This window comes from Phalacrocorax aristotelis, chromosome 4 (assembly GCF_949628215.1).
Source record: "Phalacrocorax aristotelis chromosome 4, bGulAri2.1, whole genome shotgun sequence".
NCBI classification, from domain to species: domain Eukaryota; kingdom Metazoa; phylum Chordata; class Aves; order Suliformes; family Phalacrocoracidae; genus Phalacrocorax; species Phalacrocorax aristotelis.
This window is the reverse complement of record NC_134279.1, coordinates 18,833,598-18,860,415: the sequence shown is the minus strand read 5'-3', so window position 1 is coordinate 18,860,415 and position 26,818 is coordinate 18,833,598. Positions and strand designations below refer to the sequence as shown.

The following is a 26,818-nucleotide window of genomic DNA, read 5'->3' as shown; positions in this document are numbered from 1 at the left end:
GATAGGGAACACTCTGCAATGCAAAACAGCGTAACCACCACCACCTTTCCGTTGAAAATATGGTTATTTTTGCCAGCTGGAAGCTGAGCAGAAGCTTTGTAAAACTCTGAAATCCTTTGTAGCCCGGTGGTTTATGTGAACAGATACTATCTTAGAATACTGAAAACTTCCATGCGCTTTGTTGTTAATTCACTTCTTTTCTCTCCAGCTTTTATCTTCTAACTTAAAAATCACATTTTCCTTACAAAGGTGCAGACCAACAGCAGCAATAGCCCAAACTCTCTAAGCAGTAATGCCAGTCTCTAAGTGTCATTATATGCTTATTCTTCCTCTCCTAGCAACATCTTGTTAGTAAGAGTATTCTAGCACAGGGTAAAGAGGAGGGGATGAATGCCTGAAAAATTCTGCATGTAATGCTGATTTCTAGGCTGCTAACTCATTCCTGAAGAACAATTCAAACACAGCAATCTCTTCCCAATTTTGAAAACATTTTTCAGAGCTGTCATGAGATAAAACAAGGCATGTATTAAAAAACGTGCTGAAGACATCTAAACTCTAAATAACTTAGCTATGTCTCTCCCAGCTACCAGATCAATTTGAATAATATATGAAAGGATAAACTTACACAGTATTTCTTGTTTACAAATCTACTGAAAAATCTAATGAAGCAGGATTAGCTCTTCTTTGAGACTCTTCCTCTTAAACAGCCAGTAGTTTGTGCTTCCCAAAGTCAAGTGAGCTCTGTGCTTCACTGAACAGCTCTCCATTACACCTTATAGAGTAACAGAGAGACCTGGGTGCAATAGCGTTTGAGTATGAGGGACATTCACAACATCTACTTTTGGGAGTTCTGACTGAAGACTTTTCAATGCCTGTGATTGGTAAAGCCCGATTTCTCCTTCAGTGGTTTTGAAAGATAATGCACACTTCAAAATTACAGTATAAGACCCCATAAAATAAGCTCTGGGTCTTAGGATTTTGGGAGCTACCCTAGCTGGACTCCGTAGTGAATGTGTTATCTCGGCTCAGTCCCTTAGGCAGATCACTGCCAGTATGGTTCTCACAAGGATTTAAATAGTTCTGGACTATTCATAGCTTCACCAGTTTATAAAGACATTCAAGGAACCAGTATGCTGGTTTGGGAGTACAAAAGCTTAGCAGTACCGTTGCCATCACGCCTTCTTTCCTAATCACTTCTTGGTATGGCTGCTAAGAGAATGATTTATGTCAACATGTTATTATTGTCTCTCATAGACCAGCAGTTCCAAGGTAAGCTTCTGTTCAAGACAAAGGCTACATATACAATAGCTTTAAATTACATTTGTTGACATTAAAAGATTTGAAATGCCAGTGAGGAATTATATGGATTTTCTAGGGTCCATATAATTTTTCTATACTGATTATTTTAAATACATCATGGCTAACCTTCTAGTGTACAGAACAAAACAAGTCATTAGACATATACAAATGCACATATATATAGCCCAGTACCCTACCTGAAAGCAGTCATGGTGAATGTTTGTGGAAAAAAAAAAGAAACAGGCAAGCATAAGTGATACTTCTCAGACACACTCTCCAACATCTAGTCACGTGTTAGTCAGCTTCTGGGCTATTAATGTCATCCTCCTTCCCTTCCTAAAGGACCATTAAAACCAATTTGCAGCTCGTATACTACTAAGAATTGTATAGAACAACTTACAGTGATCCATTTCCTGACTGGAAATAGGAGATTTACACTTCATTATTATATATATATATATAAAATCAAAGTCAACAGATAATACAATACAAAAATTCCCCCTCTATTCAGTGGAAATTGTGAAGGTATTATGGTCCTGTAAAGGAGAGGTATAGTTCACAACTTTTAACTCACAGCAACTTAATTTAAAATGTAATGTCAGCTGAGAAGCCTTGTGTTAGCTTCAGTGTGAGCCAGATCAGGCTCTAAAGATTTGGGTGGCTGATGCACAACACAACTATTACATCTTAATTAATTCTATAGTCATGTAAGTTCAAGTTATCTGGAAAAATTGCTAACTTTCCTAATAGGCAACAATCACAGTGTTTTCTTATCTGTGGATAAACTGGTATTTTTCATTTCATTAAAATGAGGTTAAAAGTAATTAGCCATTGACTTCCACTTTCTGTTGGAGAGGCCACTTTTTAAAACTTTCAGTGCAAGCTCAGTAAGTTCTTTATATCCCATATAAGTAAAACGGCATCTTCAGTAAAGCTTTATAAAGGGTTTTTATAAAGGGTTCCTGGAACCCTTTATATATTTATCTAATGTAGAAACAAGCTGCTTAGATGAATTTTTCTTTTCATTATTGTTATGTTTTATCCCACTTCCTGGCTCAGACTTGAATACTGCGTTTCAGAATCGTTCTCACTAGTTGCCACTTAGAGCACACTTCAAAATGTTTCCAGAATTTTTTCTACCTGCTGTCAAGTACCAACGTACAGGCATATGATGCAAATGCCCACTCATTAGAAAGATGGATCAAATGTCATAAAAAAGAAACCTTTTTTCAGCTCTAACTTAACATTTTCTCAAGAGTGAAAGAGTACAAATAATTTTATGTTCAGGTATGCTCTAATATATGATTAACATATATGTAGCAACAAAAGTATGGGCTCATTTTTCTAAGACAGAATATCAGTGAGTTGCTTCTTAGAGCAATGCATACTCCAATGTTTCATAGTAGCACAGAATACATTATCATTTCTGTACTGAAAAATTTATGAATAGCATTTGTAATACTAATCATGAAACACCATGAGAGCTGCCAGAAAAAAATCTGAAAAGTAATGTAACATCAAAAATAAAAACACTTAGATATTCAGGAAAAATACATTTTGCCTTAAAGGGTTTAATCTCCTTTAAGTGAGAGATTTTGCACCCTATTAAGATTGCAGAACTCCTAACTTCCGAGCGCAGACTATGTGTAGATTTCTTTCAAGCTAAATAACATAAGCTACAGCTAGAAAATTGGTCAGCAATGTTTTTTTATTGTGTATTCAAGAGCAAAGAGAGACCATGCACAAATATCAGTCTTACTATCAAAATAAATGTCATTTACAAAACTGTATTTTACTAATTCTAGAAATCACACAGTGTAGTTTAAAATACATTTTACAGCATTCCTGAAGGAAATAAATCACCATTCTCAGTAACCAATTTTGTTCCATTGATGTGCAATAAGCAGCACTACAATATGTGACTGTTGTACCTGATCTCCTTGGCTGCTGAAAGTTATAGTTATTCTGCTGTAGTCAGCGAAGCCACTTCAACCGATATAATTAGACCAATGTAAACCTGGTATCAACTGTGAGAAGATTAGTCTAGCTTAAAACTCCTTCAAGCAACTGTAAATTGATATTATTAGTATATATAATATTAACATACTTCTATAGGCATATAGAAGACAGAAATGAGGACTAGAGTTGATGACTTAAAAGGTGTCTTCAATGCTGTATCTCTATCATTACAATAAAAAGCTTATATGACTATGATTGTGAAATGAAATTCTAAATTAATATTTAATGATGTTGGTTTGTGAGTTAGCAAAAAATGACAAACGATAGGAACAAAAAGAATTATTAATTCTAATTTAGGTTCTATCTGCTTCGTTGAGAACCAGCCAATTAGAAGGATTCTACAAAAGCATCTTTGAGATTACATTAAAATGGAGAACGCCATTCTTTCAGAGAGTATGAAAGAAGAATAAACACCCAATAGAATAATGTATTCGTCTATTAAATTACAGCTTGAATAATTGCTGTAGCATCACCAGCTCAGTCTTGCAGTTTCAACAATGTTTCATTACTCCAGTTAACCCAGATCCCAAACTCTGAACTGCTAGAGAACAGCACTTCACACAACTGAAGAAAGGAAGCAAATCTAGTTTTAAATAGAAAGTATTCAATCTCACTCCACCTACCACCAGTAATTGAAGCCGTTTTTGGCAGCTGGTGACAGTTGTGCTTGAATGCCATACCACCTCTCTTTTCACCAGCAACAAGTCTTAGCAGGATTTGTGATGAGGTGATGGAGGGGCCACTCTGGCACCTATGTAGGAGAACATCTGTCTAGCTTTTACACCTGCATAAAGCATGTCACGGTAGTGTCCAGCAGCTTATCAGCAGGCCTAATGTCTGCTGAGTATGTAAGGAAATTAACGTTTAAAAATTCACCACCTATTAGTAATATTACTCCTCTATAAAATGAGAACCTGACTAGAGCTTTGGAACAATTGTGTTGAAAGTGGGAACGAGAAGAGTCTACAACTGCAGAAGCTCACCTGAATATCAATTATACCTAAAATTTTAGTGATATTAAATAAACTTGTGAATGAAGCAAATGTAAGTCCATGTTCTGAATTCTTCATTGATATCAATTAGACTAAGTAGTATTGATGCACCAAATTCTGTATGAGTGACGCAGCTAAATCCCCACTGATTCAAGTGTATAATCTCAGTCATCTGGGTCTTCTGCAGCAAGAAAGTGGGTTCTTTTTAATTATTGAGAGACTTGTTCTATTTGTACATAAAAAAGCCAGGACAGATGATAACTTGGTAAGTTCAAGCTTATTTAGCCCAAGAAGAAAACCTATCTGCATCAAAAACTCATAGAGCCAGGGACTTAAAAGGCTCTTACTTGATTAAATGGCTAACTGCATTCCCACTGCCCTTTAGAAGCATGAGAAATCCAGAAAAAGAGGGTGGAGTAAGCTGAAAAGAAGTTAGCTGCTCAAAAACAGTTTATGCCAATTCAAAGGAAAAATTAGAATTATTTGCAAAAAAAAAGAGAACATAAGTGAAAGTCACAATCTGTGCTCAATCCATTTGAGTGGGATTTCACGTTGAGGAACATGTTGTTTACCTTTCAGGAGAAGCAGCCATCATTACAGTAATCTCGGAAATACATGAACTCTATTAAGTCATTTTGGCATGGCCCACAAATTGCAGTGTCATTGTGATGGGGCTTTCCTGCTTCCCTTTTGGCAGATCTTTCTCCTGCAAATAGAGCTGTGGAGACCATGCCCAAGATCCATCTTTGAGAAGGACCTTCTGTGCTTAGTATGCTGCTCATTTATAGATGAGGTTTCACGGGCCACTGTAGTAGCATCACCTTTCCTCAGGGCTCTAAATCAAAAAAGGGTCAAGAACATTCAAATTGTTCTCCCTTTCCCAGCTTACTAGAGCTAGCAAGACAATGACATTGAGCCTCAGTCACAATAAACATAAAGATGCAACAACGCAGAGCTTTCACAGAGAAACAGAGTTATATCACAGAGGTACTCACTGAAATAGTTCAAAACTTTGTTGTTTTGCCGCTCAGTGAAAACCACAGTCCCAAGCTGGCTATCTCAGTTCCCTTGGCAACGTTTGGTGAGAGACAGGCACTTCAGAAGAGATTCCTCAAAAGGAGCAAGTTGAGCTTGGGGCTGTGTAAGACTTGACTACAGCAAATGCATTAGAGGTGAATTTGCTGTTCTCCTGGAACTAGGGTATGTTTACGCAATGCAAACAGAAATCCAGACAGTAAATCTACATCACCAGTGTCTGTGCTGTGGTTTCCAGTACTGATAGCTTCAGGATTGGTGTGCAGACAGAGCCAGCCCAGAGCCTGAGATGGTGGTGTAGTTATGGTCTTCAACACCTAACTCTGGGCTACAGGAAGGGGCACTCCTTGAGAAGGGGCCTGCCCTGGGCTTTGGCTGGACAGTGGAATTCCCTCGCCTTTCACCCTTACCCACCACCAATGTGCAGGGCCAGAGTTCACTAACCTTTCTGATCCAGAATGATTCAAATCCACATCTATCACTTGCATGGCAGGTCAGAGAGGATGCAAGAATGAGGAAAGCAGAGGAAGGAAAATAGTTTATTGACTTCTTGTGTTAAACTGACCCACTTGAAGGAAACACTCATTGGGCTAGCACAGGGAAGAGAACACAATTTTTCCCCATTCCTAGAGACAAGTCCAAACAACTAGACTAGAGTGTTTTCCTCTGCTCTTTTTCAATACACACACCTGTGACTCATAATAATTGCTAATTAAAATCAGATGTGGGTGATTCCACAGATATCCACAGGAAATGAACCAGTGAAAATACAGGTCCTACATTTTTCTTCATAGAGCCAGATAACAGAGTGAGCCTTCTGGAGATCAAAAAAGTGTATTACGAAAGAGAGGATGGCTCTTAGATAGGATTTAAGCCTCTAAATTGACTTTGTGATCTAGGCCAGAGCTTTCACATAGATATGGGAATAACTTAAGTTCCTGAGAATTCACAAGGCTCAGATAAGCCCAGTGAAAACCATTGCAGGTTATCTGGTACATGTGTCTCTTGGAATTTTGCTCACCTAAACTATGTTCCAAAAGATGGAGAAATTGATCCGCTCTTGTTATACCCACTTTATATAGCATTTCTGCCAAGTTCTAAATTATCACAGAAGAAAAAATAACTTTAAAGTATGTGAAGGGCCATCTAGCAAAACAGCATCTTTCTAGCATTCTCAGGTTCACCTCCCATGCATGATAAGCACACAGAGACAAGACCCTCTGATCAGCTGAACAAAATTGATTTGTCGTTAATAGAAACACGGTTTTTTTCCTATATTCTGAAGCCAAAAAGAACGTTGTCTCCTTTCCTCAAGAAAGACTGTCATAAACTACATTGGTAATAGCCTAGCCTGCAGAGTACCTTACATTAAATATGTTAATATTACTTTTCATCTTACTTCTGTAATTAATTATATTTTGGTATTGCAGAAATAGTTTTAATTTTTTTCTCTTGTCTTCTTAGTTCCCATATGTAACTTTCCATAAGTGGTATATAGCTTCACATGTGCTATGCACATTCAGTTAATGGAACAACAGCTGACTGCTTTGGACTGAGTATGAAAGCGAATGTTGATAACACACCAACATTTTAGTTGTTGCTGGGTGGTGCTTGTACTAGTCAAGGCTGCTCTAGCTTTGAATGCTCTGCTGGGTGCACAAGAAGCCGTGAGGTGAGGGGGCACAGCCAAGAGAGCTGATTCAAACTGGCCAAAGGGATATTCCAGATCATGTAACGTCATGCCCAGTATGTTACCTGGGAGGGGCTGGCCGGGGCAGAGAAGCAGCAATCGCGGCTCGGGGACCAGCAGCGTCGGTCAGCGGGTGGTGAGTGGTTTTATCGTTTGTGTTTCTGTTTTTTTCCCTTTTCTTTACATTATCATTACTGTTATTACTATATTCATCATCATTATCATATTTTAATTATTAAACTGTTCTTAACCCACAAGTTGTTGTTTTTTTTCTGTTGCTCTTCCAATTCTCTCCCCCCATCCCAGAGGGGCATGGGGGGGAACAAGTGAGCAGCTGCATGGTATTTAGTTGCCAACTGAGGCTGAACCACGGCAGCCTCCCTGTAATAACAAGAGGAAATGGTAAGTGTGTATTTAGGGAAGACAAAAAACCCAAAGTCTGTTGAGCTTCAACAGTCACAAATGTACTTCAACAACTATTTTACTTTGTATGATTTTGTATTAGAATATAAATAACCTGAAAAACCCTATGTTTGGAGACGTAATGAATAAAACACTGTAGAAAGTGCAGTTCATCAACCGTAATTTTTGTTACATACATCTCTTGTATCTTCTTGCATATCCTCCAGCACATCCTTTTACTAGTCGTTACACAGAATTCTTTGAGAATGATACAGCACAATGATATCACGTTGCATTGTCTCATCCACTCAGAGTTATTAAAAATGTTTACATTATAGCAATTTAAAAAAAAAGAACACCAAGTTTTTGACCTAACCCTTTGAAGGGAAGTGTCCTCAAGCACACTATCACTGACAAAACCCCTAGATTTTGAAAGCTATGTTTTCAGCATTAGCAAAGTGTAGCCTAACAGTGCCTTTACTGTAGTCTTGCATGAAAGTAATCACTTTTCTGTACTTTTCCTATGACAAATTTATTTTTCCTATATGCTTTTACTGGCTGGTGCAGTTGGCATGGCTTGACTGACAATGAGCCAGAAAGATGTGAGTGTAGGGAAAACTCACGGCGCTCTCAGCTGTTGGCACAGTGGAGGGTAAGAGCATAGCAGAAGTGATGCATTCAAGCACAGCCCTGAGAGTTAGTATTACCTGCCTGCCAGCTTGTGAACACTACTGGCAGTGCACGTAAATGCAGATTATTCACACCCTTGTAAACTAAGAGAAGGTGTTGGAAACTAACTGCATAGAGAAATGTAACAAAATGTTGTGAGTATTCATCAACCGTAGGAGCAAGCAAGCACTGTTACTTGATCGCAGGATTTGAAGACATGAAGTAAGCTGATTTGCAAACTAAAACGGATCCTGAATCACACTTAAAAACTTTTGTTAAGAATGTTAACTGCACACCTAATGTTTTACAGCGTATTGTTACCAGAATAGAATTATAGGCCTATTAAGACACCAATCTCATGTATTCTTATTATTTGGGAGACCATCTTTGAATCATGATGCTACAGTTGAGTCTTACGGAGACAATCTTTACAATTCCACCTACCTACTTTGAAGGTGTTATAATGCCAAAGGAAATACCAAAGTTGGTGGTACTGAATAATAAATTCATATGACAACAACTCGTCCTAAACTTCCAGAGTCCCAGTTCACTACTTGCTGGATATTAGTGATTTCAATGTGTCACTATCTAAATTTTTGGGTTTTAAGATGACATTCAAAGGAATTTTCTGAATTTTCATTTGGGCATATGATGCCGAAATCAAAGTATTTCTCTACTAAACCAGTTCCTCTGCTTTCTAAACAAATCCTAGTTATACACTTGCCTTCAGAAAAGTAACTCAGAAAAACCTCAGGAGTACCGAAAACACGCATTAAAGAATTATTCTCATACTTTGTAAAAAAGGGGGGGAAATACCATTGTCAGATGAAACAAAAAGGAGTTTTGAATCAAGGAAGTTGAATAAGAATACACCAATGGTTTTTATGATTTAAGAAAGCCCAGCAGACATGATAATGACATAGGGCCACGTTCCAGGAGATAGCACAAATATACAAGCAAGATAAGCTAATTATCCAATCCAACAAATGCCCATAAAGTTAAACTCTTTCTTCTGTTTACTTCAGTGAAGCTCAGTAAGCTGTAAAATCCAGAAGAAAATGCATACTATAACCAAAGATGCAAGAAGACTATATCTCAGTAAATGCTAAAGTAGACGTGGACAGAAGAATACATACATTAAGATCAAAAGCACTTTCTTTCTGCATTCAGTGATGACAGAAACCAACATGAATATGACACTATCCAACTAGGCTAGGTTTAGTTGTAAGCAGCGCTGGCCAAAAACTGCATTTAATACAGTATATTTAAGACCCATTAACGTATGTGGTTGAAAAGGAATGGCAGAGAAGAATATAAAGGGATCTTCTGCAAATACAGTCAAGTAGATACCAAAGCTAGAAGTGTAAAAGCTTTAGAAACTACACTACTTGTGATATTTTTGAGAAGTGGGAAATGACAAGTACGTTCTGTGGCAAGGAGTTTATTTTAATGGAACAGCAGTAAAAGAAATGACACAGTGGAAGCATTTTGTGTGGTCCTGTTCATATTTTCACTGGATGGACAGAGTGTAGATTCCACCCTAAGCTTTTATTAACAGCCAAATCCGACAAAATGTGATTTTAAGCTAAAATATATACATATATAAATTGTTTATTATTTAAATTTCAAAACAAGCATAGCATTCAGACTAAGAACTAAGCTCTTGCCAATTTTATAGAACATAACACTATGAAGGTTATGTATCAGTCTAAACATTTTCTCAGTGTACTGTGATGAGAAAACAGTTAGGGTCTTCCCCCCGCCCTTTCTTAAACATACTCCTCCCTCAGAAGTTTGTTTTGGGGGGTTAGAGAAAGGCACTGCTTAATTCTCAAATAATAACATTTCTACTCTCAGTTGGCTTCGCATTCTAAGCAAATTTTGCCAACAGCCAAACGTTCAAGAGCTTAAACTGCTGAACAATGTATGAATGGCAGCATCAAGTAAAACCACAAAGTCCATTTAATTCAAAAATCTGCCCCTGATAGGAGACCCTGGGAAGTGTCCATGGGGTCCTTAAATATTTTCAAGCACTTTCTAGTGCTTTGGAGGGTGCTCTGAATAGCATCCCCTCCACTTCCTTGTTCTTCCATCTTTGATATTTTGAACATAACATCGCCCTTCCTTTTATCACATTTCTTGTCCCCTGCAGTCACTTCATCTCTCCGAGTTTTTGTTTCCCTTATCCTTTCCTCCTTTTTCAAGCAAAAGTTCTTTGGTCTTGCTAGGGTTTGACACCATCCTGTTTCTAAGAAAGAGCTGGTACAAACCAATGCCAGCAAGTAAATGCCTAGGGAACAGCATAAGAGGACAAGCATGTAATGGTATTTCACCCAGTACTAGGGAAGTCTCCAACAATGTATGGCCTATGTATTTTATATTTCATAATCTGCAATGGATTTTTCTCTCACAAATTTGTTTGGTCATGTTTAGAAACCATGCAAGCTTTAAATGTCTACCACCTGCTGCAGTCAGGAGATACACAGCTTAAATACAGCTTTGAGAACAACATTCTTTTATTTTTGAACTTCACATCTGCTGACATAACTTGGTATTCCCTCATTCTTGTACTGGAGAGAGACATTGGGGGGAAATAAAATCAATCTCTACTCCATGGCATTAATGATTTTAATCAATTAATTTGACAGTGCTCATTTTTTAGCAGACTGCTTGACAGCTGTGTGAAACAATAACTTACATTCAATGGAGAGATTGTCTTGAGGTAGCACTCCTCTACCCCAACTCACCCATCCAGATGGTGATAGGAGCTGACATGAAATACGTGAAATAGAAGGGGAAAGACTTTCAATGCCTTAATTATCTTCCAGGGTGAACCAACATCTGGGGCAGGGGGGCAGAGGGGGAGAGGTTTTTAGTGCTCCAGGACCACCCCAGTACAGAAAAACTCCATATGATCAGATTTGTCTTTGACATGTACTTCCTTGCCTTCAGCAAAGCTTTTGGCTTTAGGAGACTCAGAGTTTAGAGATAGTCCTCATGTCCAGCATTAAGTCTTGTACTTGAAGGCCAGACAGATGAAGTTCATGAGGTTTGTACTTTGAGACAATAAAGATGGTTGGAACATCCGTCTGGCAAAGAACTTTGCGTGGCAGAAGACACTGGCTTTTTAGAAGTTTTGAATAGACTGGGCAGGTCACAGCCATAGACAGGAATCAAGAACCATCAATTAGCCCAAAAAGGCCTGCAGTAATGAAGGTAAGCCTGGGTTGAAACCCACTGAAAAGCTTGAGGGGGGCCAGGGCGGGAACAACATGACACAGAGAGAAAGAAGACAGAAAAGTGTAATAACAGAGCTTGAAAAACAAGAGTGAGTAAGTCTGGCTCACACAAGTAGTTAAGGAGAACTGGGCAGGAGGAGTATACTTTGCTTCTTTTATTACCATACAGACTGCACGCTAGGGAAGCGGATTTACAGCATGGTGCTACAGACGGTGGTAGGTTAACTAGGAGAGCTAGCCGTGACAGTGCTACTCTAGCACAAATCCCTGTTGTAAGCCATAAACAAGTATAAAAGAACTGGGGTGTTTCCAATACAAGTGCTCCTGACAGACTATACCTATATAGAAAGCTACTTCAGCTAGTCTGGGTAAGCAAATAAATTATTTTAAAAACTCTTTGACTCTATAAACTCCAAATAAAAATAGCTCTTCTACTGTACTGAAGCTTACCTAGTTACTATAGAGAACAAATATTAAACTAAATGGGAAGGTCCACAGAAAGTGACAAAGCATATTGCCCAGATGACGACATTTGGTGAAACATGAAGCATTACCCAGGGTTAATTCCCTCACAAATCTCTTCTGAGTTTCCCAAAACTTAGCCAAATTGCAAATCTTTTAGCTGAAATTTCCCACACCAGCTGTCTGCCTCAGGCTGAATTTATTTTAGAAAACTCCAGCCAAAACTATTCAGCTATTTCAGAGAAACACTCTCACAATCTTTTATTTGGAAACTTTTAGCACTCTAATGCTTTACAGTAGAGTTTCTGAAATTAGATGGGAGAGAGAATAGAAGATATACCTATAACCATTTATGAAAGTCTGCCCAATTTTGGCCAAGCCTAAAAATGTGCACACCCCACAGAACAATATAAACTCTATCCTGTATGAAGCTATAGGGTAAAGTCAACCTTTTGCTATAATAGCTGCTTCCAGGCATTGGATCCTTGGGCTGGGTTGACTATTACAATCAAAAGCAGAAAAAAAAATCTCTCCCCTGTGCTCTCAATAATCTCATTATCTTGCTACTTCTTCAGCAGGATGGGAAGAGAGCTGACAGGCAGAACATGTATTATGTAACATGGTGAGGAAGCATGTGGTATTAGTTGGGACTAGCTGGGAAAAGAAGGAACATCTTCATGATTGCGGGGTGGGGGGAAAGGGGAAGAATAGGGGATTTGGGAGGAAAACTGAGGAAATGGGTACAGGGCGAGAAAAAATATGACTAAACAGGGTACAAAATGCTACAACAGCGAATGTGGGAAAGGGACAGAGAAAGATAAGAGCTCTGGGAAAAGAGAACGGGAGCAAGGGGATAACTAAAGGTGGGAAAGCACTCAGTCCTGGAGAGAAGTCTAGGCCCAGTTTGAAGGCTGGGGAGGAAACAAGCACTGCAAATGAGTGACGCAGGGTCCAGAGGTGATGACTTCTAGAACAAGAAATTTAGGGCTGCCACCAGAAGCCAGAGAACAGAAGCTTTTGTCCCTAATATGAGTGAATTACATTGGTTTTAATTCAAAGTTGGCTTTTTGTTGTGTTTTGGGTTTGGTTTTTTTTTTGTTTTTTTTTTTTTTAAAAACAGACCAACTCTGTAGTGGAATAGAATGATGATGAAAGCAATCCTCTGCCTTCAGCAACATCTGAGAACACTAAGTATTTTAGAAGATCTGAACCAGGGGTTTCAGAATAAATCCTCCAAGAAACAGACAATTAGTGATCACCTATGAAAATATTCAAGTGACTTTATTAGAATAATTGTGTGAGAAACTAAAGACTGATTCCAACTTTCCAGAAGAGCAATCTGTCTTAATCAAAAAACCATGTCCTCCCTTTCTGCAAGACTTCACCTCATCCACTCTACACTTTTCAAATTTCCAGATGAGCAGAGGTAACAGACTCCTTTCACTCCGCTATTTTGATTCATTCCTAACACAAGGTGGGGAAAAAAGAATACATAATTAAATAAAGAACACATCATAATTTATGGGAACAAGAGGATTGGACAATATAGATATCCTTATATTTGACAACAGAGATAAACCGAATTGTCATTGCAACCTTTGCAAGACATCTGTATCAATCTTTGTCATTTAATATGCAAGGCCTGACTTTCTCCTCTCACACTGATCTACTGGTTTAATGAGATTGCCCTTGCTTTATGTTAACATGAGAGCACAATGAATTCTTCTATCTGGAAGAAATGAAAACTACAGTGTCTGGAAGAAAGTAGTCTAAACAGATATTCAATGGGAATGATATAACTCAGTACTTCTGAGAGATCCAGGAATGACACAAACACTTTGTTGGTAAATACCAAAGACAAATCATGTGCTGTTTTTTCAGGTATACCCAGATAAACTATCTCCTTTTAGAAGTACCACTGCTTGATAACAAGCCTTCATAAAAACTGGAGAAAAAAAAAATCACAGACAGGGAAGAATCAAAAGCAAATTGCTACTGGGGTAGAAAAGGGAGGTTAGGGAAGAAGACAAAAACTATTAGAAAATTATTTTTTTTATTACCTACATCACTGCTTTATTGTGGGGTTAAAAAACCCACATTGAATAAAAGTATAAAAATACAGTAGGATTGGGTATGTAGGGTATGGCAAGAAGATGTGGTACATGCACTTCCACTGAGCTTTACATATCTATATACTAGGAAAATGTAGAATAACTGGAGACTTGAGAAGCAACACAAAATAAAGATTCTCTCCTGGTTTTTCCAATATGTTGAAGGACAGAAAAACCAAACATAATGAACGTATACATAACTCGTATTGAAAGATTCGCTAGCTCTGCTAGAAGATTAACAATAGCCCGTAAGTATTTCCATGCACAGATTTTGGTTTAAATCTTTGCCCCTTTAAACTACTGATCACATTGGTGATTTTCCAATGGAAAAATGTACCTTTAGAAAGTGCTGTAATTTCTACTGTCACCTGCTAAATAACGGGAAATAACATCTGCAACAGAAAGAACAGAAAGCATAACGTTTGGAATATTTAAGACTAGTCTTAATTAAAAGCAGGAGAATAAGCTTTAATACCAAATACAAGCTATCACAAGATCCTGGCCTAGCAGTATTATATTAAATAAGACATTAGGTTTAAAGATAAAATTTTAAAAAAATAAAATAAAATCACACCAAACAGAACATGAGGATTAATTTAAAGACAACTGAAGGATTAGATCGGGTGGGCTTATTTGTTCCCACGAGCAGAAATTCTCTTCAGAGATGTGTGGTGCAGGATTAAAGATTCTACCCTGAAGCACCAGAATGGACACCTATATATTTTACAACTGATTTTCAATGGCAGCAGGACTGCAACCTGAAGCAGTTGTACAGAAAAACAGACAAGAAATTCCTTTGTGAAAGAGCAGTAAGAGTTTGTAGTTCACCTTTTACCTGAAACTTCTAATCAGTTTAAACAGAGAAACACATTTTTAAAGGAAATGCACATATGCAGAAAACAAGACAATTCCTTTCATGAGGTTTTCTAATTAAAATGCCAAGACATTACTTTTCCATAAATTCATTGCTTGTCATGATAGTGCTTGTTCTAGGGCGTATAAGAATCAGTTTTATGGACTGCTTTCTCCTCTGCTGCTTCAGATTACAGATTATGTGAAACTTCAGTACAAAAATATGGCAAATATTGAAATGAAACAGCCATTAACTATTTTGCTTGGTCAATTCTGTAAGCTAGATATTGCCCCCCAGGCACTATTACAGTCTTAAGAAACCTAGGTAACTCCTTTTGTTAAATATTCCTTTTAGTTTAGCAGCAGCTTCAGTTAGAAGGGCATGAGTTTTTCATCACAAATCTCATTTTGCTTGAATTGATTAATTAGCTAAACTTATACTAGCTTTAATTTGGGGGGGGATTATTTCCCTTAATTATTAAAGAATAAATTGATGAAAATGAAAGAATTAAATTGTTCTTACTAGCTTAGTTTCAGTAACCAAAATCAATTCAAGGAAATGCATTAAATTCCATAGTTCTCTCAGTGAGCTTTTTACTGATATTACATATCAGGCTCCCTGAGGAGCCCAAACGCAGCGCTTTTCCTTCTCAACTTGTTAGTTCCACTGCCAAACTTCAGTTCAAACAAGTAGCAGTGAAACATTTAATCACTACTAATGCTAAAAAAGACACCTCCTAGCTATATATGCAGCAACAGGAAGACCACTGCATCCATGCCCTACCTCACCTGTAAGCCAAGTCACACATCACAAGCCATCCCACCAGCAGTTACTACGCCTCAGGCATACCAATTACATGAGTGAATCACCCCTACATTGGAGATCGATTCCTAACTCAATCAAAAGCAAGTGACAGTTTATATAAATCATGTTTGTAAATCAGCCTTTCTTGCCTGGGGGTTGGAAATCACACTGTTAGCTCAATTGCCATATCTAAGTCATCACCGTGCTTTTCTGAAGATGGGAGACAACAACCAGTCAACAGTGTGACAATGGCAGGTATCTTCAGTCAACGCTGGAACTAAATCTATAGCCATAAACCATCTCAAAACTTAAGTGTTGCAGAGCTCTGATGCTCTCATCTTACACAAGGAATTTTTTACATTCTGATTTTAAAAGATTCAACAAATTACATGTTCAATGCTACATTGCATGTCTCTGGAATTTACGTCTAGAGAAGTTTTGTACATTGAAAGAAGCATTTGAGACAGAAATTCTCAAAACTGCTCCAGGTCAGCCCGTTCTTATCCACATAACTGGGAAGTCACTGATCCCCTTTAATTTACTTGAATTAAAATATTAAATATTGGCTTAACTGTTCCCTACTATAATTAACAGTGGTAATTCACCTCAGCGGGATCAGAGTTCAGATATTTAATGCTTTCAGTGATCCCAAACCTACCTTCTCATTTAATACATAATTATGTCTGGATTATATCCTCTAGCTGCATCCAGTATTAGCATCATTTTCATTACTTTTTCCCTCTCCCATTTCCATCTTTCCCCCCCACCCCCTTCCATTAAACTAAACCACGCTAATACTGTTGACTGGCTGCAAGAAATGTTTATTCTTTGGTGCAAATGGAGAAACTGTCACAGGTAATTGTTAGGCTGACGTAAAACAGCTTGTTGAAACGTCAGCCTAGAACTACAGCAAATATGTCACATGAAGGATTACTTAAAATTTACTTCAATGAACAATGTTTAATGATGGTTTATATAGTTTTATTAAAAGCACCTTAACACCTTTCTGATCTAAAACAGAACACTGAAGTATTCCAAACCACCAGCAGACCACCCAATACCTTTGCCTGGAAGTCTTAGAAGTCCTGTCTTTGGAGGGCAGTGCAAATACTATGAACATTTTAATTGCATTTAGATTATTATCTCATGCTCCAGCAAAAACCTAATGCATTTAATTAAAGAAGTAAAATAATGTGGTAGTCAGATATTAAGTAAACAGCTATTTTCATGTATACATGCAAAGGAATGCAAAGCATTCTTGTAATCAGTGTTTAATAACCATTTAAATATAATGACAAAATTTAGGAATAAGAGCCCAAAGGTTACCACTGATTAAACAGGTCAGGCTCTCCAAGCATAGCATTCTACTGCACATTATAACCACATACTCTTCAGAGCCCCAAACTTGCGTTTCCCCCATGTAGGCAAGCATGTGCAATCTGGGGCCACTCCAATAGTCCCAAAGAATTCTGATGCATTCTACTTAAGATACAGAGCTAGAGGGTAAATTCAAGAAAAATATCCACTAAAAGTTATCTCCATTATTCATTCACATACCAAAACACAGTAACAGCAATGATGACCAATTATTCTTTCTGCCTGACACAGCAACAAACTTCCACTTTTTGTATTACTAATCCAAATCCATCCTGAAAATAGGAGTTATAGAAAAACCCACTCGTCATTTTGAAACAAAGACACATACTTATGGTTGACAAAGTCTTCAGGATTTCCCACATTAGCTTCTGACTCTCCTTCTCTCTTTATAGGACGTAATGTGATTCAGCTGTAATTACTAGGTCCAGTCTTGTCACCCTGACTTACTGCAAGTGGCACTCTGCTCTGTAGCTACCCCAACTTGCTTCACAAGGTGGTGATATAAATTGCCCAAGCACTTGTTTCACTTGGAGTTCTTGACTCAGAACAATTACAATTATTGCTGGCTATCGCTTGTGAGAGGTGTGGATCTTTCAAGGAATGTCCTGCTGCCTAGAGATGTGGCTCACTTTGTATTAGGTGAAGCAATGATTTGCCTTCCCAATAACCGGTAGCTCTCCATGGTCCTTCAGTCTCTTCGATCACTTCATTTATTACACACAGGTTCATGCATTTTTGCTGCCAGCAGTACTGGTGATCTGGACATCTGGCACTCGCCAATGTATAAACAGATTTCAATCACGTTTCAATTACTTTCCTTAAACTGTTATAACATAGATTAAGAAAAACAAGTTTTAAGAGTAAGACTCACTTCAGTTCTTGATCCTTCATACTTCATTTGTATCAGATTAAGCCTCTGAATCTCAGAAAACTACCTACACACCAACTGTTCAGTAAACACCCCGTCTGACAGTCTTCATGTTGGGTTATCAACAACTTGAGCTTGAATTAGATCTCCAAGCACCCCACAGCCTAGTAGCACATCTATTTGTGAAGGCTAGGACAACTACAGAATTAGGTAGCAAGTGATGCTTTAAGCAGGTCACTCATGTCTAAGGAACTGAGGGTCTGGGCAAAAACCATCTGAAGTCTAACATACAGAGTAGCTACACAGAAAATATTTAATAATCCACAGAAGTCCAATATTCTATATTTACACCAAACAAAGTGTGGAAAATGACATAGATACAGATCTTCAAGCCAAACTGCAAGCTAGTATGAATCTCATGTCAAGTATCCCATATAAAATGTAACATAGCTTATCCCTTTTTCACTAACTAGTATGCTATGCCTTTTTGGTAAGGTAAGAGCAAGTGCCAAGGCAGCAAATGAGCAGCTTCAGTTGTGCACCTAAAGACACAGTGTTGCAAAAGTATTTCCCCGACAGATTGACCTAGAAGAGCAAAACCCAAAATGTAGTTTAAACTTTAGTGGAATTACATACAGAAATTGCATTACTGCAAAATTTGTCTTTAAAACAGTATCATTAACTGAAAATCTGATTCACAGCGAAAGAGAAGATAGACAAAGGAGATACAGCTTCAACTTCCAGCTCTGCCAAAAACTCCCTATGCAAGCTTAAGCAAAACATAAATGTTTTACTGTTCTCCATTTTAGAAACCAGGAGCAGCAAATACCTCTTTTCTCCCTCTCCTGTCATCTGCCTTTTTTTTGTTTACACTACAGTACTGAGAAGACACACAGACATGACTTTGTCAAAACACAGTTACTCCCATTCATTTCAATAGAGTTCCTCAAGATCCTGGTCACTCAGTTACCTCCCTCTTCTTAGTGTCTACAGAGAGAGTTAAGCCAAGGTTTAAATGAAAGAAAGGCTTTTTCACTTATGGTAGGAATCAAATTTCTGTTCTGTGAGGCAGAAAGGCCTAGTGTGGTATCTTCCAAAAAAAAGTTTTAGAAACCCTAAACTACTACTATTTTAAGTGTTAATTCAGATCACTGCCAAGTCATGATTTCTTAGAAAAAATACATCTTTCATTTTGTCTCCCATTTATTTTAATATTACCTTACTCTTATATTACCTAATATTTATCAGATGTTTCTCATACAAGAGAAGAGGAGGAAGAATACATGTCAATTACATCTCAGATGACAAAACAAACGGTATAGAAAACACAATCCGGTCATCAAGGAGTGATTATTTGCTATATAATATCTTCACACATAATATACTAATAGTCTGTTGTTATTTACCCCTTCTTATGGTACTCTAGTTTTCCAGTGATTCCATTTAGGATTATAAACTGCTGCCTACTTCGACAGTGAGGGACAATGCTCCAGCTACAGGGGGAATAAAGAAAACAAATAAATAAAAACCAACCAAAAAAATGCCAAATAAACCCAAAACCTACCACGCTGCACAAGTTAAAACAAGATTATTCCTACCTTTCATTTCTCATCTACCCTATAATTCTGCTTTTGATACTGTAATTAAACATAAAAGTTCAGGATATACTTTTATACCTTGCCTGAAGTTAAAAAACTGCCAACTTTTCAGCCATGGTGCAACTTACAATCCTCTTTTTCCTTAATATTAGCAAGTAAAAAAAAATGCAAAATTTAAGATTGAGGTAAAGTCATCATGAGATAACACAATTAGTTAGACTACAAGAAAAATTTGAAAGCCTGAGACTTAAAAGTAACTGTTATTCAATAAGCAAAAGGATCTAACCCAATACTCTGTTGAAATTAGTGAGCACCATTCCATCAACTTTAATAGAAAAGAAGTAAATTAAGTGCTCATCCACATACCAGAATGCATTTTCAAAAAAGCAAAGCAGGCTTTAGAAATGGTGCTCTGAGTCTTAACTTGGAATCTTTCTGTAATTCATTGTTAAACAAAAGAGAAAGTTTATACCTTACTAGCTATTATAAATATCTCTGTAGTTCCCTCCATTTTTCACAGTAGTCAAAAGGGACTATAAATTATCAAACATTTTAAAGTATGGACACAATAGGCCATTGCAGAATAAAGGTGGCCTCCCAGCTACCTCTCCTCTCCCTGACAGCATTACTCTCGGTGTACAGCTCTAGGAAGTTTTATAATGCTTGAGAAGCAAACAACTCCGAGCTCCCTTGGTTCAGTTTCCTGGATAGTTGCTACTTGATAAACTAGCCAATTTTGATACTGCTACAGCAGTAACACAAAACCATCCACTATAATCTCAGGTCTACACTGGTGCTCTTCTCCAGCTGGAAAGAAGGTACCTGTCTTTATAGACAAGGTTTGAAAAAAACCAATGGGGAAATTACTTATGGGTCTGCTGGGAAAGTCTTGTGATTTCAGGGAGGGGAAAACAGCCAAAGCCACTGAAACATCTTTCACATAGGGATATACCTAGAGTATACTGCTCAGAGCATTATTTTAGTACAAACAGTTACTCAGGAAGCATTTAACCTTTATTAGCCTGAAGTACTGGCCATTACTGAACACAAATATACACCCCTCTTCCCCTCTCTAAAACCTTTAGATAGGACACATCACTGATATGAATTCAATTCTAAACTTTGAATATCTTTAGCTAGTAGTCAACTTCCCAAAAACAATACTAAAATTGTATGTTTCTATTTGACAAATAGCAAAAAGTATTTTCTGGGCATACACCTTGTAAAATTTTTAAAGTTTTATAAAAGCTCTCTTTTTTCCATGGATCAAAATTATTTAACATCAGTTGTCCTTGTAACCAGTACACCTTACTCTTTCATATTTGGAGAAGCAAGCCAGAATACTCACATAACTACCCTAAGGTTTAGGCACAGAGTTATAATGCTTAGCAAGCCATGTTTATGAATATCTGATTATTTTTTCCTCACCTCTTTGAAGAAGCAGTCTTGTTTGCTCATTTTTAAAAAAAAAAGTACCCTTTAAGCTGGCAACAAGTTGACAACCTGTCTCCTCTTAGCCTCCCCTGAAGTTAACATTTGTAAAACCACCTCGTAGGGCAAATAGGTCAATTGTTGACTTCATAGTTTTTAGAGATATAGCTCTGTATTCATTTCTACTCAGAAGCTGACTTCAGATTCCCAGGACTTGTCTCCTTCCAAACAGCTGCCAAAGTGTGCATGTGGGGAAAAATAAAATAGTTATGAATGTAAAATATTGTTAAAGGATGCAAAGGAAATTTCTTTTTCAGGGTGAGTGGGAAGTGAATATGAGAGGCAAGAGTAGCGAGCTAGAACATTATTCCCACTTTCACTCAAAATCTGCAAATTCATGATCAACATCAAAATGGTTCTAGTATTCCATCAGCACTACTTATACATGAGTCTAAGAACATTTATTTTTGTGAGCTTTTACTGCAAAGGTAACTCATTCTGGCTTTTCTTTAGGTCTGCAATTTTGGATCTCTAGCACACATTAGCAGTTACCTGTAATTTACAGCACTTGTTGACACCTTCCAAAGGAGCACGTGGCTAGGCAATATATAAGTTTTAACTAAGTTAACGTTACAAGAACTTTCTCTCCTCAAACTCAGTCTTTGGAAAAACCTGTACGCTCAACGATTTTGATGCTTAGTCACATAGAATCGCCTTTCAAGTGATAAGATCCCAGACCACCGTGTGCCTGAAAAAAGCCAAATGAGCAAGAAAAAAAGTAGCAACTAAACACAACGTATGTGTAGTAACTTCCTGCAATGGTTTGGCAGGCTAGTTTGTTTATCCCAATTCAAATACCAAGTACTATATTAATACACAAGTGCAGTAACTTGCTTTATTTTCAGACACAATCCTCTAGGATATCATTTAAGAATCTGCAGCCTTAAGTGAATAAGCACCAAAAATGTTAAAATAAACATAGTTGCACAGATGTTAAATATCAATGAAATGTACCTACAACTGTTACAAAACAACCCAGAAGAGATTGAAGATGGATTTAGAATGGTCACTGCACTTGTTTTCAAGTAACACAATATCAAAGAGCAAGACGCGAACAGTATTAACGAGCTTGCATTTTTATACTGCCTTTCAGGCATGGTCATATATTATTTTGTCAGCAGCAGTTGAAGGAGTTACTAGTTGTACTCTCCCTTTTAATCTACTCCCATCCTCATCATCATGACTCACTGTCCACTCCCACAGTCTTACCACAGGTTACTTGCTTCCAACCCAATACTAAGAATATACTTATTTTAAAGGGCCAAGGAAGGACCAAGGATCTGTTTCACAGATGCAGTTTAGCAAACAGCCATGGAAGCATCTGAAGAGGCTCAACCATGGAGGTAGTAATTACTGGCAATAAAGTAGAAACAAAATATTGGAATATGCAGCTTCAGACTGGATCTGCTATTGATAGAAGAAAAAAGTGTAACTACAGCCTTAAACTTTAAAGAGCTTTGTGCACTTTAATCTCTACTAAAAGACTATATTAAATTTAATTTTTAGGTACAGTTTCCCTCCACAACAGTAAAGCTTAACATCGTCCAGTTTAACATAGGCATCACAGGATCTTAAAGCTACTTGAACACCACCTGTGATTTCAGAGTAGCAGGATAAGTAGTCAAACTAGGTTTCAGCTTATTCAACTACAGTATCAGGAATAACAATTCCAAATTTCAAAGACAAATACTAGCACCTAACCTGCATGGACATAGGAGCCCTGAAGAAAAAAAAAATAAAATTAAAAAAAAAATAAATCAATTAAAGCAGAAATAGCTCCCTAAAAATCCAAAAATTATGCCTACTGAGGCAGGGCAGAAATAAGCAAAACAAGGCTGCGCTGACAGGCTTGTTCCTAGATTACTGGATAATGTTCACCATAGAGCAATACTACTTTGACTTCATTAGCCTAAAGATAATGAGTGCTGCTTTGAAATAAGTACCCTTAACTTGGACACATTTAATTGTTTATGGAATCCTTGAGCTCCTACCTGAACCATTCTTGGGGATGGTTCATGCAGAATGTATTCATGTCCATTTCCAGGACTGGTCTTTTGTGAACTGATGAGAAAATAAATGCATATATTATCAAAGTATGTAATAAATACTGTAGACTGACATGTAAGAGAAAGGAATACTTCAAAGTTTCTTTGAATCAAAATATTTTAAGTATTACCGAGCAGGGTTCCAAATTATCACAGTTTTTCATGGTAGAACCAAGTAGGAAACAGTGGCTTGACAACACAAAGCTAGGATGGATAACTGCAATCTTATCTTCTTGAGGGAAAACAGGAAAATTGCTCACCTAACTTACTGATCGATGTTAAAGAAAGGAGATTGTTATCAGCAAAGTAACCAGATAAATCCAGGGTTTTGTAGGTTTTTTTGTTTTGTTTTTTGTTTGGGTTGGTTTCTTTTGACAGAAAAAATATTAAGTGGTACAACAGAAGTATAAACTCTGCTTCAAATAAATGAATAAGAATGTACAACTCCTTGACACCATATAATAAAATCCACTGCACTGACAGACTTGGTGAAAAGCACAAGTTCAACCAGCTTCTGCTGAACAGGAATTCAGCTGTTGATACATCCTTTACATGGAAAGGTAAAGTAACATTAAGGTCCTCCTGAAATGACTGAATCCACATTTAAATAGAGAACTCAGGGTAGTCATGGACTTCTCTACAAGGTTCATTATCAGGAAATGCCCATTTTAATTACCCTCCTGAAGATTGTGGAATTCAGCCAGAAGACAAAAGCGTTCAGTAAACAACAGCTTACTTCATTAAGTGTATAAAGGATTTCAACAGCTGAATCTTTATCCTTCATTGACAACCTTCCCATTTTCTTGTATTTCACCTTCTTTCTCCTCCTCTGGAGGATGCTGTATCATTGTTTGATGAGGCTCCACTATTATTAGCCCTTCCTTGTTCACAACACAGAGAAGTGTCAAAAGTTTTCCTTGGCTGAGGTTAGTCTGGATTTACCATCATTTTTTATGGTGCTAGCAGGAAGAATGGGTTTGATCAGTACTGAACATTTTAAAAGAAACCCTTGTACTTCAACAGCCTCTCTTTCTAAAGTCTGCTCAATTTTTTTAAAAGGTGAAATAACTAGTAATTAGATTATGAGACATTAATAGAGGTGTTAAATATTCCTACTCAGAGAAAGGAGACAAAGCATACATTTTCCTTGCAATGTTCTTTACTTTAACACACACGTTAAAGAAACTCCATGCTATGAGTCTGAGGTTACCTTGTGTTATACACTTGAGCTCTCAATACTTTTGAAGGTACATTGACCTTCAGATTCATTCGTACTGTTCTTGTACGATTCCTACCTCTCTTCCTGTTTTGAACAGCTATCACATTTAGGCAATCTACACTCAGTAGATCTATATTAATGTATATACTATATTGAGTAATTTGGAACAGTTTGTTTTTCCTCATGTCATTGTCACCTTCATTTCATTATCAATGACTGGAACACACACCCCAGGGAAGTCGTCACAGCACCAAGCCTGTCAGAGTTCAAGGAACATCTGAACAACGCTCTTAGTCATATGGTTTAGCGTTAGGTAGTCCTGCAAGGAGCAGAAATTTGGACTTGATGGTCCTTATGGGTCCCTTCCAACTTGAGATATTCTAAGACTCTATGATCTATTTCACAGTTACAAAGAAGGTTAAATCCAGTCATTAGGCAGGAAAAAAATGTACAGAAGAGGTTACAACACAAACATAGGCAATGACAGGAAAATACGATGAGTAATGCCTTTAAACCATACCTGTTCAAAAAGAATGCTCTTTAAAAACTTCTGGGTAAAGGAATGAACGGTAACGCTATAGAACAATTTCCACGCATGATCATTAGGGGAAAGAAATCACTCCCCAAAACACCCAACCAACCTTGTATTATATCAAATCAATTATTGATTCCAGGTCATAAATACGTTCTTTTAAACTGCTGAGGTTTTTCTTCCCCCTCTCAGATAGTACAAAAGCACTCAAAGACTCCAAGCAAAGTAATGCAAAATTACAGACTACAATATACTGTAACACAAGATTATCTTTATTTCAAAATTGTACAGAGTATAAACATAAATATATAATTACACTGAACTAAGCCCTGCTCTTTAAGTATTTGTATACTTAAGCAATAATACTGCCATAAAAAAAATGCCTTTATTATTTCTCATTAAGAAATTTTATCTTATGGAGCGATACATCATGAAATCAATTGTTGTACATCTAGGAAATTTACCAATAGAGCTCTCTTCCACCGGGGTGTACACTTTGATTTGTCTCATGTGAGTGTCTCTTCCATTTTGGTGATTAGCTAGAACAGCAATCTGAATCATAAACGTGCGAATAGGCTTCTTATGTGAATCTGTTAAAGGAACATGAATCCAGCCGCTTGGTTCCACTAATTCAAGTTGCTGCCGAAAACAAGGCAAAAAAGCAAGACGTTCAGAAACAGTTAACATACTTAATATAAATGATCACACATTAAACCTGCTAAATCGAGCAGAGTCTTGCAAATCAGGTTTTAGTTACTTTTTCAAATGAATTTGAAATAGTACAGTTGAATACTCATAGCTAATTGACTGCTGGTGTAATTCAATACAAATTCATACAGTTGACTACAGTTGTGTTTGCTTTTGCCTTTCAGAATCTACCCCTTATTTTGTGCCTTAACTTTAAAAGTCAATATAAAAAAAAATACAGATAAGTATAAATTCAAGAAAGTCAAAGCAGTACTATTTGGATCTTGTTACTGAAGTACACCGCTCAAAGATGACAGAAAATATGTACCTTAAAGTTATATTGGTTTATCTAGGCACTCTGAACTACAATATGCTAGAATGACCTATGTAGGAAACTAAATCCACACAAAGTTTGGGTTTTCAGAAATTCCTTAGATTAGGGGGATGGGGAGGAGAAAGAGGAAGGTGACAGAGGAAAAAAATACAGGATAATTCACGGACTTCATCTCACCTATGTGTCAAGACAGATGCCTGGCCAATTAATAATTGCTGCACAGCCATGTAATCACATTCTAAGGTCCATTTTGACTTGGCTTTTATAAAACAAACCAAGTGTAGTATGATGATTTTTTCTTCTTTAATTTTAATCCTACAGAAACCAGTGTCAAAGCGAAGAATTGCATTTCGTTAACTCTAAACCACATCACTGACACATCAGCACGCTGAAATCAAGCTAGATGCTATGCAGAAGTGTGGTAACAGCTTTTGTTTAAAGCTAGTTGCCCAACTTCAAAGCACAGCTCAAAACACATATGGAGGAGCACACAAGTGGAAGTTTTGGGGTGGGGGTGGGAAGAAAATCCAAAACCCAAAACAGTTGTCCACAAGCAAGCGGATTTCACACAGCTAAGCAAATAAGACTGCTGTTCGTAGCAGCTGAATTCCTCTAAAGATGATCTATGCTTTGAGCAGTTCAGAATTCCCATCTTTCTCCTGAAAATAGTGCATGACAAACGTCTTGTCAAATGCTTTGCCTTTGCTGAAGCTTTCAAAAGACCCATCTGAGATCTCCTGTTTTAGAGGCAGCAAACACCTTGAGGGAACAACCCAAGAAACAAGTAAAAAAGTTTGATGACTACTTTAAGTTTAGAAACAAACAAACAAAAACACACCAAACTCTCACACCTCCATCTTAAAAAGAAAAACAAAACCAAAAAACCCAAAACACCACAACCCAAAACTCTCCACTGCTGCAGGCTCTCCAGCAAATAATTTCCAAAGCAATAATTCACTAAACCTTAGCAGCAAATCTTTTCACTCCAGGAGCTAGACACTTCCACAAATACACATTCACTCATTTGTTGTAATCCTGTCCCTTTCAAAAAACCTACAAAATATTTTTTTGCATAGGAAACTTCAGGTAACA

General features: G+C 37.3%; 1 protein-coding gene across 10 annotated transcripts in view; it reads right to left on the bottom strand.

Annotated features, from left to right (window-relative positions):
• The window catches only part of ANAPC10 (anaphase promoting complex subunit 10), a 115,717-nt gene that overhangs the window by 52,860 nt on the left and 36,039 nt on the right, over positions 1 to 26,818 (bottom strand). For 7 of the 10 annotated variants that reach the window (XR_012660239.1, XR_012660240.1, XM_075090484.1 and 4 more), the window contains one exon: positions 24,957 to 25,344. The exons of the other annotated variants lie outside the window; for them this stretch is intronic. Coding sequence is in view for 5 of the 7 variants with exons in the window: in XM_075090484.1 (XP_074946585.1) it covers positions 25,114 to 25,344 (231 nt within the window). In the remaining 2 variants the exon portion in view is untranslated. Of the gene's footprint in view, positions 1 to 24,956; positions 25,345 to 26,818 lie in introns of those variants that run through there. 10 annotated transcript variants of the gene reach the window in all.